The sequence below is a fragment of the Talpa europaea genome, assembly GCF_964194135.1.
Source record: "Talpa europaea genome assembly, chromosome: 10".
NCBI lineage: Eukaryota > Metazoa > Chordata > Mammalia > Eulipotyphla > Talpidae > Talpa > Talpa europaea.
Genome location: NC_140077.1, coordinates 91,593,763 through 91,615,554, shown reverse-complemented (window position 1 = coordinate 91,615,554; position 21,792 = coordinate 91,593,763). Strand labels below are relative to the sequence as shown.

The following is a 21,792-nucleotide window of genomic DNA, read 5'->3' as shown; positions in this document are numbered from 1 at the left end:
AGCCCTGGCAGTCTCTAAATTTCATAGATGTCATACTTCTGACATTCAGAACTCTAAGAGAATAAATTTCTGTTGCTTAAGCCATTAAATTTGTGTTGATTTGTTGCAGCGACCATAGGAACACACCCCAATGTCTCAACTTACCTGATATTGTCCAATTTCCATATCTATTGAAATGGTCACTCCTGGATTAAGCTGGGTATTATTTCTGAACACACGTGAAACACATGAAGTAGCAACATCGTTATTTACAAAAGAAAGAAGATAGGCTTCAAGATTCAGCCATGAGACCCTGTCCCAAGCCATGTCTTCGGCATCATTAGGGCTGCAGAGCCACTGAGCCTGGGGATGGATCTGAGGCTGGCTGCCTGGGCTGCAGCAGTGTAGTTGGACATACAGCCTAGTCAGATCTCCAGAGAGCACTTCCAGAATCTCCCTGTGGGCATAAAGGGGAACACTGTCAGGACAAGGAGCTCAACAGTGACAGAATTTATAAGAGCTGTTACCAATGAACATCACTATTGTGCTCTTTTGACTTGTATCCATTTAGATTCGTGGATTAAGCACCGCTTAAGATCAAACTCTTTCCAGGCCAAATATACTCATGTCATGAAATGGCTATCAAAACCAGTTAATTCTCAAGTGCTTACTCTTTACATTAAAAGCACTCATAAGCCCTGTTCTGATAATTAAGCCATTTGTTCAAATATCAAAATTATCACAATAGTTTATGTGTGATTTGTAATTAGAGGAAAGGTAGCAATCTTGTAGGAGTCTAGGCTGATGGACCATTGAGAGGGAACAGGAATATATTGAAAAGAGTGAGCATTACATGTAGGCTCTCCAGTTCATCCATGGGAAAGAAATAAGAAAACAAGTATCATTTTATCTGCTGCTATTTTAGGCAAAGGGACCACAGCCAAGATCATGTGCCCATGATTCCCTGTAAGTCATCAGTATGGAGTCTGGCACCCTAAAATGTTTCAATGGTTTCAGAGCAGATGGCAGCTGCCAACAATCAAAGAAGATGCCAGTTCCAGACAGATATATTTAATTTCTTCTATTAAGGGCTAAATACCTGTTCTAGATCAGAACTGGGCATTCCTTTGTAGACATCCTTCCTCATAACACATTTCCAGACATTTCAGGATAACCCTATAACCCAAGTCAAACCTATAACCCAAGTCAAACGAGACAGACAAGACATCTCCTCTCCTACCCCAAAAGCAGCAGCTTCCCATTCTCTACGGCAAGAGAACTCATGCCTTCTTAAATCTTGTCAACTTGCAGCTGATAGCAGGTTTTGATTGGGATGAGCCAATGACTTCAAAGTGACTGTCCAGTAAAGTTTTACTCCCCCCAATTTATGCAACATTCCTTTTTAGAATTTTTTTTAAAATGTGATTTAAAAGATAGTGAAAATAGTGGCGAAAAAGAGCCCCTTCAAGGTTCCTTTCTTTAGGCATTGCTTGAGAATACAGACAATAGAAAATATGTTGCTATTGCCAATAGACACACCATGACAGCACCTCAAGGCCAGTGCTTCTCAAACACACAAGAGTTACTCTTGTTATATGGAAATGCACCACGGTCACCTACATCTCTCTTGAAGAAATAGGAATTTATTTTTCTTCTTTAATAGGAAAAAGTAAGATCAACTCATCCATTTGACAGTACACTATTATATCACATCAAAGTTTGGTAAAGCAACTTCAGAAGACATGTAAGGCAGAAATTTTCAGCATCTCTGAACAGAATGGAGGTCAACATGCTTTTAAGTACCCCTAGAAAGGATTTATCACCTATTCCTAAAATGACGACACAATTCATTAAAACTAATCCAAGTCTATGTGATTATTTGTTGATTAGAAACATCAAGACATAGAACAATACTTTAAATTACTCATTTCTCTTATCTTCCATTCTTCTTTGACATCCAAATAATCAATCATTTTAACTGTTCTACATTCACTAGTACGGGCCAGTTTTGGCAAATTCAACAAAGCAATTTTAAAAGGTAGGATTAACATTCTTCATATAGAATGTTAAACAAATCTATCCCAATTTTTATAGCACAGATTGAAAAACTTAACTTTCTTAACAAAAATCTTTTGTCAGAAAACTAATCAATTCCATATTATGTGGGGCTGCCTGGCAGAGTAAGTAGCACCAGCAAATACCAACCAGAGACTAAGCCAAAACAAATACTGTAAACATTAATTAGGTGACATTTTCCAAATCCTGAAAATTATTGTAATTTTCATGCTACTCTTATTTAAATGAATTCCTCATTTACGGTTAAGTGAATTCCTCATTTATACTTTGCGAGCTTTACAATACCACACCTGCTTACCTGTTTGTAAGTGCTACTTGGTAAAATCGAAAGTCTTGCATCCTTCCAACAAACTGCTCTAACCCTGCAAAATAACACAGATGTATACAAAATGAGAAATCTCAGCTTACAACACCAGGACTGAGAAATGGTCAAGTGAAATTCCTTTAATAGGAATTTGGCAATACCAATCAGAATTATCTCCATAGACACAGTAGAACTTAAACTGAATACTTTGACTACTTACTGATCTGATCTGATCTATATTTTGGTAATTCTACCTGAGTAACAATCATAATACTTATCTCCATAGACAGAGGAGCACTTAAAGTAAATACTTTGACTATTTACTGACTCAACTTGGTTGCTGGCTCCAGACATTCCCTCCCCAGCCCAATTTCTCTCCTGTATAACTATCATCCCATTGACTCTGAATGTGAGTGTCATCTGCAATTGCATTTGCTGAGCATTCATGTGGCCAAGAGGAGGATTTCCCACCCTCTCACCTATCCGGTCTCCAAGCTTCGGAGTGTCAGTTTGAGTCCTCTCTAAACTCAGGTTAACAGTCCAGAAAACCTCCAATAAATGAAGATGAACTGAAAACTCCCTGCTTGTGAATTCTGAGTTATTCACAGTGTTAATGGCATCCTGGCTCAGTCTCAAAATGCCATCACTTTGTGAGATTCTTCTCAGACAAGCGAGGTGCAGAGCCCCACAGAGTGAGCTGACCTTCCAAGGAGTAGTACATGTCAACTGTAAACCAACCACACATTTAGTTGCTATGTTTAGCACATTTTTACCAGGGTTTACTAATGGATAAGCCCAAGAGAGTGGAGACAAAAAAAAAAAAAAAGCAAGAAAACATCCATTTCTCCATTTTTGTTATGTTCCCAATAATGAGAAAAACTTGATAAGATGGCAAAAATCTAGCTAGAATTTTTATGGTGGAGACACAAGAGGGGATGTGATCTAACGTAGATCAACCCAATAATTCATCTTTAAAAAAATAAATTTAGAGCAATGTCCAAATCACCAAATGACCATTTCCCCAAATGTATTTTTCAACCATTCCATTTTAATTTCATCTTGATAATCAAGTTTTAAAGAATGTTTGATCTATCTTTGCTACAGTTCCTTGGTGGCACCTTGGAGGACATTAGGGCAGAGTGAGGATATGTCTGATGAATAAAAGATGCAGGGTAGAGTCAACACACCAAAAGCTTGACATGTTGATCTTAGAATCCAGAGGTGACTACTGAGCAAAGAAGGGTAAGATGTAGGGGCATAAAAAGAGTGCCTAGGTGTGTACACATGGGTATATGTATACTTATATTATCCTTATTTTTAAATTGACATTAAATATTATATTTAACTGGATAATGAAGAATATTTTACATGAGACTTGTTTTCAGATGATGTATGCAGGGTGCTCCTTCTCTGCACCCGAATCTCAGTCTCTCATGTGAAGACACCCTGACATCCCGAGTCCATGGGCAGCAGCCTCTGTGCCCCACCTGTTTTGATGTTCCAGGAGGAACATGGGTCTCTGCAGTGCACTGCAAAGAGCTGGGCCTCCAGGCAGGCGCAAGCCAACTGACTTGATGTGGTGCTAGGAAGAAAATTGACATGCTAAAAAGCACTCTCTGATAACATTGTGGAAAGGTTTAGAAATTTTCAACCTCTTATACACTTAAACTTTATAATTTGAAATTTATTGAAAGATGTATGAGATTGTGCTGCTTTGTTTGGTGAATTGGCCATCAAGGCGATTTGGTAAATCGACTCAGATCCATAATCTAGAGCTCAGCAAGGCAGGGAAGGGATAGAGAAGCCCATGCCTTCCTTGGAGGTTGGAGGCAAGGTGGGAAGAAGATGTGAATAGTTAAGTTGGTGTGAGCTGTGTGCTTTTGTTTGGGGAGTGGAGAACACAAACTAGCAAAATCACTCTCCATGATATGACTTTTCTTTCTGAAGTAAGAGGTTATGCTATTTGGCAGGGATGAAGGAAGCTGATCCACTTGCTGTTTATTTCTTCACCTTCATCCAGCCCATCCTCAGCCTTGCCCTTCTCCCTCATGCCCCTGCTCTATAGACTAAGTAACTATGGCGCCTCAATGCCATGTTCTCTGAGCCCTGAGGCTTTGAACGTGATTTGGGTCTACCTTGAATGCCCCTTTCCTATTCCAGTCCTTCATGTCTCAGTTTTGGTGTTTTTTTTTTTTAATTTATAAAAATTCTTTAATATCTCTAAATATCCAGTGAGTAGTCACAATTTCAACTGTGTCAGACATTTAATATTTCTTTTTTAAAATTAATTTACATATATTTTACATCACTGTTCATTTTTAAACAATGTTTGTTTTCAAAGCCCATAGAATTTCCACCTTTGAAATACTTTCTGTGGGAAACTTTCTAGGGTCTAACAGGAGCCTATAAGCTCTGGCTGCACATGCACTTCTCATTCTGCACTAAAAATAAAATTTATTTTTCTATTTTTCTTATTAAACATAGGTGTCTAAAAATTAGACATCCCTGGTAAGACATAAAAATAGTATTAATTGGCTTTACTTATTGTTCTACACTTAACTTGTAGCTGGGTTCCTAGTATATGGTAAATTGTTTGAAAATATTTAATAATGAAGGAGGGAATGGAGGGGAGCAGGGAGGGAAAGAGATATTTTATCTTTAGTGAAGAGTTTTGTATATTGATTTCATAGTTTGCCACTTTACTGTACTGATTTATTGCTTCTAATAGATGAAAAATGTTCCCTATAAGAAATGGAAAACATCATGTGAAGGTATTCATACAGCACACAAGTCATGTGACAACTGGGGCACTGACTGTAATGATACAGCTGCAAACTAACCGAGGGTTGACAACAACCCCTGGAAATGAATTAGAGGCAAGGAGAGGTTTTCCACTACCGTTTTCAAAGAGAACATTGCCCTGCTGACACTTTGATTTTGCAATTCTCACCTCCAAAAATGTGAGACATTACATTCCTGTTACTATAAGCCACCATTTTTTGAGTACTTTTATCATGAAGACCCAGGAAACAAACATGGTCATCTTGTCATATTTTTGTTAAGATGAGTTATCAAAGAGAAAAAAAATATTTTACAATCTGTAATTCATGCTATCAAATTTGTGGTCTCAGTATAAAAAGCTGTCTAAAATGGCTTAGCTAGAAACTCAAGGGACATGTTTTATCTCAAAGAACCCACAAAATACAGATCACAGCAAACATGGGGAATAAGTTCCCCCATTACTGAAAAGTAAGACAATCCTATTTGGTACAATTAGGGAGATTAGGTTATTTTATTTAGTCTGGAAATTCTATTAGTGCTACTAATTTATATAGAAAAAAGGACTTTGCTCATTCCTAGTTTCAAAAAGTAATTACCAAATAATCCAAAGAGGAACATTCTATTTTCAAATAGTGAGGGAAACATGTTACCACTTATAATTTTGAAAGACCTATCATAGCTGATAGTAAAAATGAGCACTGTGATTTTACATAAAGAATGAACCATGACCTTGAACTGTCAGGGGATCTTCATTCTTTTCTAGATTCACTTATTCAACAAATATTTATGAGTAGTCTGTTACATGCTAGGCACCTTTATGGTTTCCAGGGATCTATCAGTTAACAAAAGAGGCACAAAAAAGAACACCAACAAACAACAATAACAGCACAAGTTGCTTCTGTGGATCTTGCAATTAAGTCATCAGAGGACCATAATAAATGAGTAGTCTATATAGTATATTAGAACATGATGGATGCTGTGAAAAATGGAAAATTATAGCAGGGTGGAGTGTGGACCTGGACTTTAATTTGTATGGCATGCTCAAGAGAGGTCTCACTGAGAATATGGCATTGGCAGAGGAAAGAATGAATCATGCATCTGTCTAGGGACAAAATATCCCAGACAGGAGTCAATGAATGCACAGAACCCTGGGAAGCATGCTCGGCATATTAGAGAAAATGCGAGAAGAGAACATCCAGAAGCACAATAAGAGGGAGAGGTGTTTTGCGAAGATTAGGTCAAATAAGATCTCACTGGAGTAGAGGGTTAAAATATTAAGTCTTGGTAGCCTGTTGTAAAGACCTTAGTTTTTATTCTGAGTGATATAGGAAGTCACTGGAGGGTTTTGTATAGAGGAGAGACATGACCTCAGGTTTATTCACAAGTACTGAGAATAGAATTGGCAGACAAGGGCAGAAGGAGTGAGGCCAGTTAAGAGGCTACTATGGTCATCCAGGTAAAAGGTGGTGGTGGTGGTGGTGGTGGTGGTCAGGCCGGGATGAAGATGCAGTGGTGTGCATTTCTTTGCTGATAAATTTGAATTCACTTCTATATTTTAATAATAAAGGGAAGCTCTCCTTCAGAGAGATAATGAAATCTATCTTATCACCTATAAAATAAAGGGGATGGGTTTTATAACCTTTAAAAACCATTTTAGCTTTAAATTGTAGAGTCTGAACATAGAACGATCACATCCTCTACTACAGAATTCACACTTGAAAGAATTTTTCTTAAGTTAGCAAAAGTTCTCCAAAGACCTAGAGTTAATGTCCATTCTAAATAATAGAACTGTAATTTTGATTTGGGGGGAGAATATCATAAAAAAAATTTAAAGAACACAGTCATCAGGATGCATTTTACTCAAGTCTTTTCTAGTTTCTAATATTTAACAATAGATATTCATTAGAATATACACTTCATAAAGAGATTCTGTTCTGAAAAAATATTCATATGGCAAAGATAAATCTAAATTATATAGGCTGATCAAGGACATAGACATGACTCATATTAAAAAGACCTCATGGTTGTCTACTCAGAAAACAGGCAATGACTGGAAGGAAGCAATATAGCCACATTACAACTGGTAGCACAAAAGATTTAATTAAGTGAACAAACTGTGAGTAAATAATATATGTCAGAATAAAACACATTTTCCCCTATTAATGGATTAAAAAGTTTGTCTACTTGGAAAATCTACACAAAAACTATTCAAAGTAATAAGTGAATTTAGCAACTTTATATGACACATATTCAACACATAAAAATCAATTCAATATCCATATACTAGCAATGAAAAATTGGAAATGAAATTTTTTAAAGTACCATTTGATGAAAACCATTAATCTACACACCCAAGATCAATAAACTACAAGAAGAAGAAATCAGCAATCAATACCCAAGCATATGATAATCTAACTATTGAAAAACAAAGAGAAAATCATAAAAACAGCAACAGAGAAATGACCCGTCTCATATGTGGAATCTTCAATAAGTTCAACAACAGATTTCTTATCAGAAACCATGGAGGACAGAAGACAGTGGGATGACATATCTAAAGTATAGAAAGAAAAACAGACTGTCAACAAAAACTCTCCCCAGCAAAATTATCATTCAAATATGAAAGACAAATTAAGGCAATCCAAGATAAACAAAAACTGAGATAATTTATGTGAACTGGACCAGCTTTATAAGAAATATGAAAGCAAGCAGTTAGGCTGAAATAAAAAGACACTAGACAAAAATTCTAATCCATATGAAGAACAGTTTTAAAAGCAGCTACATATGTAAAAATAAAAGATAATACAAAAATGTTATTTTCAATTCTTTTTTTCTCTTGATTTTAAAAACAACTTCATAAAGCAAGAAATTATATATTCAGGTTGATGGGCATCTGATATATAACACCATATTCTGTATGGCAATAAAAGGGGGAGGGAAACATTTATATGAAGACACAAAGTTTTTATGATTTTGATTTTCACAATGAAATTAGAGATTGAGTGTCAGGATAAGGAGTAAAGAAAGTGTAGTGTGTGTTCTAATTCAGGGACACTGAATGGGTGAGAGAAACATGGAATGATTATAGTCATCATAGGGGCACATGTGAGGTTTGTGGTTATAAGTGCAAGGTAAGACCAGTCATGCTAATGGGGTTTATTTAACCAGCACTGTGGCTTAGTCAAGATGATACTAGCAAGTGAGAAAAAATGCATGGAGTCAAGATACATTCACAAAATGTAATTTTAATATTTGCCCATGAAATTTAACATGAATAAGAACAGAGGAGCCAAAAGACATCAAGGGAATAAGGAAGAATGAAAAGTAGTTTAGATCAATTAACTTAAGATCCCAGAGGGACTGAATTATTAGTGGATTCAGGGTATCAGCTGATACAAGCTGATGATACAAGCACATATCTGACAGAAAAAAGGAATACAAGAAATTTATATACTATGCAAAGCAATGCAAAAACTGGTTCTGTATAGACAGAACTATTAGGAGACTGAGATAAAGAGTTAAGGTGTGGCTCAGCATAATTCACGTAATTACTACTGAGGCAGAATCTGACCACTAGATTTGTAACCAGAAGAGTGAAGAATCCTTAGCATGTTTCAGTTTTAAACATTGTCAGTGAATAGATTCTAGACAAACCGAACAAAAAGGGTAAAAGTTAAAAAGAGGTAAAGGTAGGGCCCACAATAGTCAAAATTCTCTAGGAGAAAATTACAAGAGGTTAACTATAAAGTCAATACTCAAATTCTGCCAAATAGTCCTTTAGACCAAGTAATAGTTACCTTCTTTGCCCCGAGAACAAGAGACCAGCCACAGCTGAAAAACCCTAATGGCTGCAGAATTCAAATACATGACAGGTCAAAGAAAGAAAGGGGCACATACCAGACATTACATAATAATTGAATTCTCACTTCTGAACAAGATGCAGAAAGTTTCAAGAGACCATCAGTTTGCTATTGACTCAACCAAAACAAGCCAAATAAACTCAAAAATCATTTTAACCACTAGAAAATAGAGAATACAGGAATCTAAATGAGTTTAGTTCTGGAAAGTGACAAGCCTTTCATAGAAGAGATGAGACCTAGGGCTGCTCTCCTCCCTGACACAGAGGTGAGAGGTGGAAGAAACAGTATAAGGGGTGTGAAGAGGAAGCAGGCACATGAGGGCTGCAAGGACAGATTAGAATTCTAGACAGTCCCAATGACATGGTGAATCTGCACCCATTCGGATTCTGTCCATAAACATCTGAAACTAGTAGTGTAATAAATGATATTAACTGTAATATAGCCTACATCCTGGTCAAATTCAATGTGATATTGTTCTTCACCAACCATTCTCCCTCCCCCTTCATGCCTCCCTCTCACTGCCTGATAGAACCAATAGAGCATTTTTTCTCTAGAGGTAAATATGACTATTGTCTCTTCCATTCATATAAAAATCTCACAATAGAAACATTTAAGACACAGAAAGCATAAAAATGCAGCCCATCAGAAAGAGAGGAAACAATACACAGCATTACAGACATGGCCCAGATGTCAGAATTGCCCAATAGGGATTTGAAAACATCTATGGAAAATATCTTAAAAGATCTTAGAAGTTCTAGTATAAATGGTGACAATATGGGAAAGAATTTGAGCAGAACAATAGAATTTACAATAGAATTTACAAAAAAGTAGCCAAGTGGAAATGCTGGAAATGACCAGTACCATACATAAAACGTGGAAATTTCAACACTCAATTTACGGCAGCCTAGATACAAAAAATAAAATGGTCATGAATTTCAAGACAAGTCAACAGAAAATATCCAAAGAAAAACACAAAGGAAAAAAGTGTAAGGAATACAAAAACAAACACAAAATAATAAGTATAAATAAGATGTGAGATCACATTCAGTGTACTAACATCAATGCCATTAAAGTCCTAGATGAAAAGAAGAAAACGGAACAGAAAAAGAAGATAATCACTAAGAGATATATATCAAGAACTTCTAAAGATGGAGCTTCCATATGATCCAGCAAGTCCACTCCTAGGTATTTACCCAAAGACACAAAAATATTAATTCAAAAGGGCACCTGCACCCCTATGTTTATAGCAGCACTATCTACAATAGCTAAGCTATGGAAACAACCCAAACGCCCAAAAACAGATGACTGGATCCAGAAGATGTGATATAGGGCCTACCATGGTGGCGCAGTGGTTGAGCGGTGGGTTGTGAGGCTGCCCACAGCCTCTGCAGCGCCAGTTCGATCCCCCGGCACCGGCGAAGTTCCCACAAAAAAAAAAAAAAAGATGTGGTATACATACACAATGGAATATTACTCAGCATCAGCATTCAAAAAAGATAAACACATGCAATTTGAAGCAACATGGAGCTGGAAGGGATCATGCTCAGCAAAATAAGCCAAAAAGAAAAGAAAAATACCAGAAAGTCTCGCTCACAGCAGGAATTTAGAAAACCTAACTAAGGGCCCAGGAAAAAGACTAATTACAATAAAGTAAAAATAAAAATTAAAAAAATAAAGTTAAACCAGAGCAGCCTTTAAAATTTCAGAAAAAATCAAAGTCAACAAGCAATTATAAACCAGAGACACACTAAGCAGGGAGTGGGGAAGGGATTAGTGTCAAAATAAGGGGGTTGGGGATTGTATGGGGAATATAACCAAGATAAAAATGCATACATTGGGCCTTCCGGATGGCGCAGTGGTTGAGCGCTGCGTTGGGAAGCTGCACACAGCCTCTGCAGCGACGGTTCGATCCCTAGCTGCTCCCCGGCCACCAGAGGAGGGTCCCACATGCTGCGCAGACCTCTCCTGCCGCCCGCTGCTCCCCTCAGCAGTGTACTTCGGTCCTTCTGCCTGCTCTGCTCCCTGCTCTGGCTCTGGTGAATTCTCTCACCCTCCCGCGCTTCTGACTGTACCCAGTGCTCATATAAATAAATAAATAAATAAATAAATAAATAAATAAATAAATAAATAAATAAATCTTAAAAAAGAAAAAAAGAAAATGCATACATTGTGCAAAAATGAAAAATGATATAAAATATATAAAATAAATTTTAAAAAAAGTAATGGCAACAGCAGCTTACATATCCAGGGTTTTGAGCAAACCTCAGCCAAGACAAACAATGAAAATTGCCTAAAAATAATAACAACAATACAAAACACAACAAAACAAAACAAAAACAAATGGGCAATTATAAACCAGAGACATACTGGAGGGGAGGAGGAGGGAGAGGGATCAGAGGGAGGGAGGGAGAAGCACAGGGGACTGAGGTGATGGTGCACGAGTGCACTGGTGAAGGAAACTCTATGGAGACTACAAAAAAGCAAACATTGTTTAAAAATGAACAATCATGTAAAATAAATATAAATTTAAAAAAGAAAATTAAGAAACCTGCCTAATCCAGGTAGCCAAATACTTCACATCAAAACTTATGGTTGACTTCTCACCAGAGACAATGAAGCCAAGTAGATGACAAAACAAAAATCTTTAAAACGCTGGGGTGGGTGAGGGAGGGGATTATCAATGTAGAGTGTACATCCAGTGGAATTTATCCTTCAAATGCAAAGATGCAGATATTTTTACAAATACTGAGATTTTTGTTTCCCCCCAACTGAACTATGAGCAACGAAAAAGGAATTTCTTCAGACTGAGAAACAACAGCAGGTAGGATGCACAATTTGTGGGAAACAGTGAAGAGTTAATCTATAAATAGTGAGAAATCATTTCCTGCAATGTAACTACACAAAATGTGGCATTTTAAAACATCTAGTATGTTACTGTTCCAAACTGAAATTTTTCTCCTTGCCATAGGAAACATTTGATTTTCACCCAAAATTTAAATAGTCCATGACCACTATTTCAAAATACTTAAGTTTCACAAATTTAATAAACTTAATATCTAAATTAATAAGACAGCAACACTATGAACATGAATTAAATATGCATCATTTATAAATTTTACAATTGCTTTGAAAAATATTTATTCTAAAACAAATTAGGACATTAGATTGAAAACTTGCATTGTTTATTAAATTCTCTTGGCCCTTATAAAGGACAGTTGGGATTCAACACAAATCTCTCTGATCAGTGTCTTGCTTCTATGCCCTAATGATTACATAGTAACAATTGGTATGTAAAATGAGCTAAATGTTCAGTGCAGATTTGCATTTTCTCAATATAGATTAAGCTTATATTACATTGTCAGGAAAGTCATGATATATTTTTTCTTTGAATAACATAGAAAAAAAGTCATGACTTTTCCAAGAACCCAATAGAATATACTATAATCTTGCTTCTTTCATTTAATAACATATTATAAACCTGTTGCATGTCTATACAAATAGACACCCCCCCAAACCTCTGGCCTGTGCCCCAGTTCTTGCATGCATAAATGAATAAATCTTTTAAAAAAACAAATAGACACATTTCATTTCTTTTAATGGCATAACTATTCCATTACAGGTATGGATTATAATTTACTTAATCAGTTCCCTTTTGAAGTTTTTACTGGTTCTAATTATTTGCTACTTTAAGTAATTCCACAATGAGCAGTTTCGAGTACATATTTAAGGTCTTGACTAATTATATTCTTCAGATAATGTCCTATAAATAGAATTCTTAGATTAAATAGCTTTCATATTTTTACTTTTCATAGTTTTCCAGGTTATCCCAAGCTCCTTACAATGTTACTATCTCTTTTATAATTCTTGACAAAGCACAAAATGATAAGCAGTGTATGAATTTTAAATTTTTCAGTTTATTAGTCAGATGTTTGAGTGTTTTCTTTTAGTATTTCTGGTTGTGCTGTCATCCTAAAAAATCTTCAGTGTGCCAGATTGGAGAAACATTTGCCTTCATTTCCCTCCATAACCTCATGATTACATGTTTTATAATTAAATTTGAATTTATCTGAAGTTTTTCTTTAGTATGCTTGTAAGATATACATGTATCTTATATTTTTTATAACATAGTTGGACAGTTGTGTTGATAGCATTGCTAGATATCCCTTGTGCAATAATCTAAAATACCAACTTTATCTTTAATTAAATTCTATATCTATCTTAGTCCTATACTCTTCATTCCACTTACCTGTCTTAATTCATTATTTCTTTTTTCAATTCCATATTTATGCTATTGATACCCAAACTTACATCTCCAGCCCAGATTTCATTCTAGACAGATTTGCAACTGCCTAATTAACACCTTTCTTGCATATATAATAGATAATTCACAATTAGCATGCCCCATATAAATGGGATTCCTGGACTTTTCCCATTCTATCAGAGTCAAGTCCCAAAATCTTTGACTCTTCTTGACACTCATGGGCCACATTTAATCACCTTTCTAACAGAAAGGACTTCACCTTTCTAACAGCTTGTGAGTCAGAACACTTCTTCATTGCTCTAAATCTCATTCATACCATCAACTCTCATCTAGATTATTGCAAAAGTATGACCTCTTCATTATCATTTCAACAGGGACACTTTGAAGAGCAAGGTTTGGAGGGGGCATGCAATCATGGCTATATTGAGAAACAGTGCCCAAAATTATTCTGGGAAAACAGGAGGAGTGGACACTATTTTTTCTTCCTCCCACCATCCCTTGTACCTCTTTGACCCTTCCTCCCTCCCTCTCCCACTTAACCTCAGAAATCTTACATCTTACTACTAAGTAGTACTAGTACTAACTACTTAGTACTATCTACTACTACTTAGTAGTACTACTTAGTACTACTAGTGTTTTATAAGTATTTTGCTTTGTAAAATCCTCCACTCTATGTCTAGTATTTGTCTATGTTGTTCTCACTTGCTTTACTACACGTAATTCCCTCGAGCTCCTTCTCTTTTGCTATAAATGGCATCATTTTGTCCTTCTTTATGGCTAATACTCCATTGTGGGTATAGAACTCATCCTCCTGATCCAGTCTTCCATCAGTGGACACTTACTTAGGTCACTTCCATGCCCTAAGTATTGTAAACATTATAATGACCACTGTAGAGCTTATCAATTTTTGAGTTGATGGCTTCATATTCCTTGGGTAGATGCCCAAGGGTAGGTTTGCTGAGCCAAACAGTATTTCAATTTGTGGTTTTTTAAGGTAAATCCACATTGTTTTCCAAAATGTTTGTATCAGTATGTACTCCCACCACCAACATAATAGGATTCTTTTTTCTCTGCATCCTCTCCAGTACTTGTTCTTGAGCATTTTTTAATATCTGCCATTCTCATGGGTGTGAGATAATATCTTATTGTGGTTTTAACTTCCATCTCTTATTAAAAGTGATGAACATTTTTCCATGGATCTATTGACCTTCTGTATATACTTTGGTGAATTTTCTGTTCAGCTCTAGTGGACCACCCATTAATTCAGTTTTTTTTAATTGTTAAATTGTATGTCATTTTTATATATCTTGGAAATCAATCACCTGTCAGTTGTGTAATGTATAAATATTTTCTCCTATTCAATGGAATGTCTTTCTGTGTTTTAACTTATTATCTGTACTCACTTGTTTTCTTTCACTGATTAACATATTTTTAATCTGAGATAATTCCAATTGTTTATTAATTCAATTTCTATACTTTTTCTATTTCTTTGTACCTAATTCCCCCAAAAATTATCTCAGAAAAATGTTAGGATAATCTCATTTGAACTAAAAGGAAAATGAGCTTTCTTTATCTAAGAGCAGAAATGTTAGCCCATGGGGCAGAAATAAAAATTAAGATTAGCATTTCACCTCCAGAATAAGCACTTGAATTTAAAAAGGAAAATTGAATATTTACATGATTATTACTTTCTTCCCATGAACTCATCTTTATGAACACAAAACAAATGTTTATTGACCCTTAATTACCATTCACCTCTTAAATTACTAGGCATTTTTTTTGCATAAACTATAAATTCCCACCTTTAAAGGGAAAGTAGAACCCTACTGATGAAAGACTTGAGAAGCAGCTCTGGTAAGTTTGATTCACATGATTCCGGCTTTGCAGTTTTAGATTTGGAGGACTGTCCTTTTTATTACCCCATGACATGAGATGCTCTTCTTACCTACCTGTCTCGATCACATCCCCTCTACCTTTTATGCCAGCTGGAAGCATTAAACAAACTGACACCTAGGAGAAGATGCTCTAAAAATAGCTGATACACATTGGTTGGGATGGATGGTCTAGGTGTTTCTATTTGTACTTTTAAAGATCTATTTATTTATACAAGAACTGGGGTACAGGTCAGAGGCGCATGGGAGGGTGAGAGAATTCACCAGAGACAGAGCAGGGAGCAGAACAGGCAGAAGGACCCAAAACACCACTAAGGGGAGCAGCAGGTGAGACAGGAGAGGTCTCACCTGCCATGTGGGTTTCTCCCTGGCCAGTCGGGAATCGAACCCACACTGCAGAGGCTGGGGCTACAGCTTCACAGCACAGCACTCAACCCGCTGCACCACCAGGGAGGCCCTATTTGTACATTTTAAAATCAGTCTAATTGAATCAGATCACCTCAGTAATGTATATGGTTTACATGCATACATGTCCCCTTAATATGTAGACAGGGCTCAGTGAAATGCATTGATTTGGCCCATTAATTTCCTAGGGGATGCAACAATAGGGCCTACACAAAACAAAGTGCCAGGGGCAATACATTTTTTCTGGAAACTTCTGCCAGTTAGAGGAGAAGACTCAAAGAAAAAACTCTATAGCAGCCAACACTCATGTGAAAAGTTGTTGCTTCCTGATAGAGAAACAAGGAGACAACTTAAGCCTAACCAAAGAAAGAAAAGATGTCTCGCTCTCCTGTAGGCCTTCCACTGGTCGCTCATGTTTGAGGCAGTGTCTGTTCCAAAGCAGAGACAGCCGGCAGGGCACTGCATGAGGGCACCTTTAATTCCCCCACAGTAATCTCTGCACAATTACCTCTCCTGAATGAAACCATCTTGGATATGGACAAAAGTATGGAGGACAGTGACTTAATTTTTTGATTAAAAAAGGAGCAATCGAGAGAAAGAAAATGATTTATAATAAGTCCATGGGAACATTCTGTACCTATCTCTTTTCTGATTAGAGAGGTGGCATGGATCCTGGCTCATTAGGCAGAAGTAATGAGCCAGTCTATCTGCCATCTCTAATTAGAGAAAAGATACAGTAGGTACAACTGTACCTATAAATTAATAATATAAAGATAAAAAAGTATTTAAAAATATGCTTTTTCTTCCGAGCTCAATGTCCAGAATATAAGAAAAAAAATTACTAATAACTAAGTAACATTTGAAATACTCCTTTCCAATGATATGTTTTTTAATCAGTAGTTAATTATATTTTTTAGTTTTAAAATGAGTATCATCTTCAGTCCATGTTGTCTTTTTGAAGAATTAATTCAACATTGACTATGCTGAAGTAGTGTAGAAGCAAGTCATTCAATCCCACAGTGCATTGTGGACAAATTTATGGCACTATTGAATACTTTGAGCAACATTTGGGGCAATAAAACACTTCTAGAAGTACTAATGGGTATTAAATATTGAAATAAGTCTTGCAAGATTTAATGTGTTATTAAAAATTCTGCATGCATAGTGCTTTATAAAATTCTTCAATATACTAATTACTTAAACCAAGTTTTTAAGTATAAAAGATCCTTAAAAATATTACTTCTTCAGAAAAGCTAGTTTGATCTAAGAGCATTTACAATTTAAAGCAATAGTCTTTATAGACATTTTATCTTTTGATATTTGAACAATTTCATTGAAAGATAGTTATCCCTGCTTCTCAATAAAAAAGTAAATACTCAATATCTGTCACTTATTAAGCAATTACCATAGGACAAGCAATATATTCTACATACATATTATTTCAATAGCTCTTATAATATTCCTGTGAATTATTTACTAATACAACATTTGATGGAATAGAAACCTGAAACATAAAGAGGACATTTATTTTGAGCAAAGATGAACAACTGGATTGTAATCAATCTTAACATTCATTTTTAACATTCATTTGACACCAGAATTTGAAAACTTGACTATAGTGTTCTAGAATTTTTTTTAATCAAGGTAATGTTAGTTAATAACCTGCATGTTTTAGAAGTACAGATTTGTACTTTTTCAGGTACATATTACCACAACATGCCCACCATCCCAGTACCAATAACCTTTCACCACAGTGTACTGCCACCTCCTCCCACCTTTGCTGCCACACGTTTTGATAATATCAGTTACACAGTCAGAACCTGAATGTTTCTTTTGATGTGGTTTTGAATGTTCTATACTTTTTCCTTTACATGAGTGAAATCTTCATGAGTGAAATCCAGTATTTGTCTTTCTCCTTCTTATTCTGATTATCATAAGCCCCTCCAGTTCCATCTATGTTCTCGCAAATGGCAAAATATTATCTTTGCTATGACTGAATAGTATTCCATTACATACAATCAACTTTCCTTGGGCACATAGTTTCCAAACCTTGGCTATTATAAAGAGTGCAGGATTGAACATAGGAGTGCATGTGATCTTTCCAAATTATTATTTTTATTTTCTTCAGAGAGATACCTGGGGTGGAATTACTGAATTATATGATAGATCTATTTTTAATTTTTTTGAGGAACATCCATACTGTTTTTCCATAGAGGCAGCACCAGTTTATTCCCACCAACAGTGTATGAGGGTCCCCTTTTTTCCACATCCTATACTCATTTCTGGTCTTCTTGATATAGGCCATTCTCAAGGTGAGAGGTGATACCTCCTTTTGATTTGTGTTTTCTTAGTAAGTCAAGATGAACATTTTTTCATGTTCCTGTTGGTCATTTGAATGTCTTTTATGAAGAAGTGTTTATTTGGATCTTCTGCCCATTTGATAATGGGCTATTGGTTTTGTTGTTGAGTTGTATGAGCTTTTTTTTAATTTTTAATTTTTTTAAGACTTTTTTTTTTTTTTAAAAGATTTATCTATCCATCTATACAAGCACTGGGAACAGTCAGAAGCACAGGAGGGTGAGAGAACTCACCAGAGCCAGAGCGGGGAACAGAACAGCAGACTGATGAAATACACTGCTGAGGGGAGCAGCAGGCAGCAGGGGAGATCTGCGCGCCATCTGGGATCATCACCCTGGTGGCCGGGGATCGAACTGGAGCTGTGGAGGCTGCAGGCAGCTTCACAGCCCAGCGCTCAACCACTACGCCACCAGGGAGACCCTAATTTTTAATTTTTTAGATATATTTTACAACATTGTTCATTTTTAAACAATGTTTGCTTCTTCCCCACCTCAGGTGTAGTCCACACAGGATTTCCTTCACCAATGCACCCGTGCACCATCACCACAGTCCCCTGTGCTCCTCCCTCCCTCCCTCTGAGCTCTTCATAAATCTTGGATACTAACTCTTGTCAGATGTTATGATGTGTCAATTGTTTTCTCCCATTCAGAAGGACATGTTTTCATTTTCACAGTGGTTTCTTCTGCTGTGCAGATGCTTCTTAGTTTGATAGAGACCTGTTTGTTTACTTGCCTTTTGCCATTTTTTTTCCTTTTGTTTCCTTTGCCATTAGAATTGAGTGCCCAAAGACAGCACTGAGGTCAATGACATGGAGTATGTTGTTTATGTTTTTGTCTATGTACTTTATGGTTTTAAGTCTTACATCTAAGTGTTTAATCCACTTTGAATTAATTTTTGCCTCCAGTCTGAGACTATGGTCTAATTTCATTCTTTTGAAAGTTTTCCCAACACCATTTGTTGAAGAGACATTCCTTTCTCTATTGTATGCTCTTGGGTCTCTGTTTTTGTTTTTTTTTAATATTATTTATTTATTCATACAAGCACTGGGTACAGTCAGAAGCGGAGGGTGAGAGAATTCACCAGAGCCAGAGCAGGGAGCAGAACAGGCAGAAGGACCGAAGTACACTGCTGAGGGGAGCAGTGGGCAGCAGGAGAGGTCTATGCGCCATGTGGGACCCTCACCTGGTGGCCAGGGATCGAACTGGCGCTGCAGAGGCTGGGGGAACTTTGCAACCCAGCACTCAATCGCTGCACCACCAGGGAGGCCCCGGGTCTTTGTTTTAATTACCAGCCCATATATGTGTGTTTTTATTTGTGGGCTTTCAGTTCTCTTCCACTGGTCTGTGTGTCTATTTTAATTTTATACCATAATATTTGGTCAAAGGTTAGGATAATATCTTCATGATATCAGAATTTGCAGGTGTCCTTAAAAGTACATAAAAATTACCAAAGCACAAAAGAAAACTAGTAAGTTCAACTTCATTAAGAACATCTGTTGATCAAAACATACCATTAAGAGGATGAAAATATAAGCCACAGACTAGAAGGTGATATATGAAATTTGCCTGTCAAAAAAGTCATTCAATATTTTGAAGAGTTCCATAAAGAAGAAAAAGACTGGGCCTCCCTGGTAGTGCAAGGAGTTAAGCACCACACTATGAAGCAATCCGCAGCCTCTGCAGCATGAGTTCAATCCCCAGCCAGCCAGAGAGCAACCCACATGTTACAGCAGACTCTTCTGTCTCGCCCGCTGCTCCCCTCAGCAGTGTATTTCAGTCAGTCTGCCTGTTTTATTCTCCACTCTGTCTTTGGTAAATCCTTTCACTGCCCCCACTCCCTGCATCTCTGGCCTGTACCCCAGCTCTTGTATGCATAAATAAATCTTTAAAAAAAAAAAGACAAACTATTCAATTTATAAATTGGCAAAAAATCTTACATAGGCACTTCACAAAGGCACATATCCACATGACCAATAAGTACATTAAAAGATTCTCAGTATCGCCAATCTCAAGGAAATGCAACACATATTCACTAAAATGACAAAATAACACATGGCAATACTGAATGTTATTACTTCACAAATATCACTGGTTGAAAGACCCACTTTGAAAAAACCATTGGAAAGTATTTTCTAAAGTTAAAGATATAGCCACATACACTATATCTAAATCTCACAGGCAGAGATTAGCAAAAGGATCAGATCCAAGAGCACCTCCTGCATGTTTTAATTTTCAAGTGAAAGTTCAAAGGCAACACTAATCTATAGTTTCAGAAGTACTTATTGACACCCTCTGTGTTTCCCATTAGAGTTGGTATCCACTAGTGATGTATGAGATATAGGAAATATTCTATAGCTTTTCCTGGATGATAGTTACCTAGGTATATACATAGATTAAAAACTCATCAGCTGTACTCAATACTTATGCATTATGTTGCGTGCATGTTTTGTTTTCAATAAAAATTTTAAATCAAAATTTTAAGTTCATATAGAGCAAAGTCATCAAGCCATCTTAAATCTGTACAATATAACAGTAACATTAATCATTTTTACAAATAAATAAGATTCTAGAGCATAAATACAGATGCAACATAAGCAAGGCGTTCACAAATGAAATGCAAGTGATCGAGACATATGGAAAGCTACTCTAACTCACTAACAGCCAAATAATTCTAAGGCAGCAGCAACCATATTTTTAAATAAGAGGAATGGCAAAAATGAAAATAATTAGATAATTTGTAAGGTCAGTATTTAAGGAAGCAAGGACTTGCCTATGTTTTTAAATAAGGTTGTAAATTTTCAGAACCCTTCTGTAGATAGTCTATTATTATGCATTTGGATAATCTTTCTAATATATATTAATATACAAAATGATCATATACTTCAACTGAGCTATTCAACTTCCATGGATTTATGGTAGGGAAATTATTATAACAATATATAGTATTACATATCAGTATGGTTTAGTATTACAAGACATAATTATTCATTCTCTCAACAAATATTGAGCAACTACTATGGGCCAGAGGCTAGAACAGCAGTGATGCTTCTCATGACATTACTTCATTTAATCATCACTATGGAACTTTGATATAATCATCATCTTAAATTTAGGCTAATTACAATGTAGAAGAAAAAGTTGTTGTAGGTTACATAGCAAGTGAGGAAACAGGATTTGAATTCAGGCAGGTTGACACCAAAGTATAAATTCTTGAGGAACTGTGCAACCAGTTGTATATTTCATATATGTGTGTATGTATATATGTGTGTGTGTGTGTGTGTATACATACACACACATATATATGTATATATATATATGCATACCAGATAGGGAAATCGATAATACATACAGGAATATAGACATTAGTAAATGACTGCTAACAATACTGAAACATTTCTAATGTTTCAATCCATTGCAAAGACCTTGATTAAAAAGTTCATGTTACAACTACACAATTGCTCACAAGGCAGCTATTTTAAATGAGAAGGTATGTTAACATGAAATGCTGTCTATAACATTTGAAGGAGAAGTATTCATTTTTAGAGGACTCAGAGGAAGGATAAGTATTATTTCACTTTTTGAATATAACTATATAACCATTTCTTTAGCTATATATACTAAAATTCTAGAATGGTATAAAAATATTAACTGTGTCTCTGAAGGTAAAAAACAGAAATTCTATTTAGAGAGTTTTGTATTGTTTAGCTCTTATGATGAACATTCACTGATATGAGAAAATAAATATCTATTTTACAATGTGGGAAATTGTGCTAGTTATTTCAGGATGAACTTACATTATCTTCTTAAACTATACGGGCCATTTTCATTGTTAGAGTTACAACATAGGATCACCATAAAATCAATTCATCCCAAGTTGAAT

General features: G+C 36.0%; 1 protein-coding gene across 1 annotated transcript in view; it reads right to left on the bottom strand.

Moving 5' to 3' along the window:
• USH2A (usherin) overlaps positions 1-21,792 on the bottom strand; it is a gene marked incomplete at both ends in the record, with an annotated part of 619,110 nt that overhangs the window by 549,784 nt on the left and 47,534 nt on the right. The window contains 2 exon segments of the mRNA XM_084245562.1: positions 145-436; positions 2,354-2,417. Of these exon segments, the coding sequence (XP_084101688.1) occupies positions 145-436; positions 2,354-2,417 (356 nt within the window).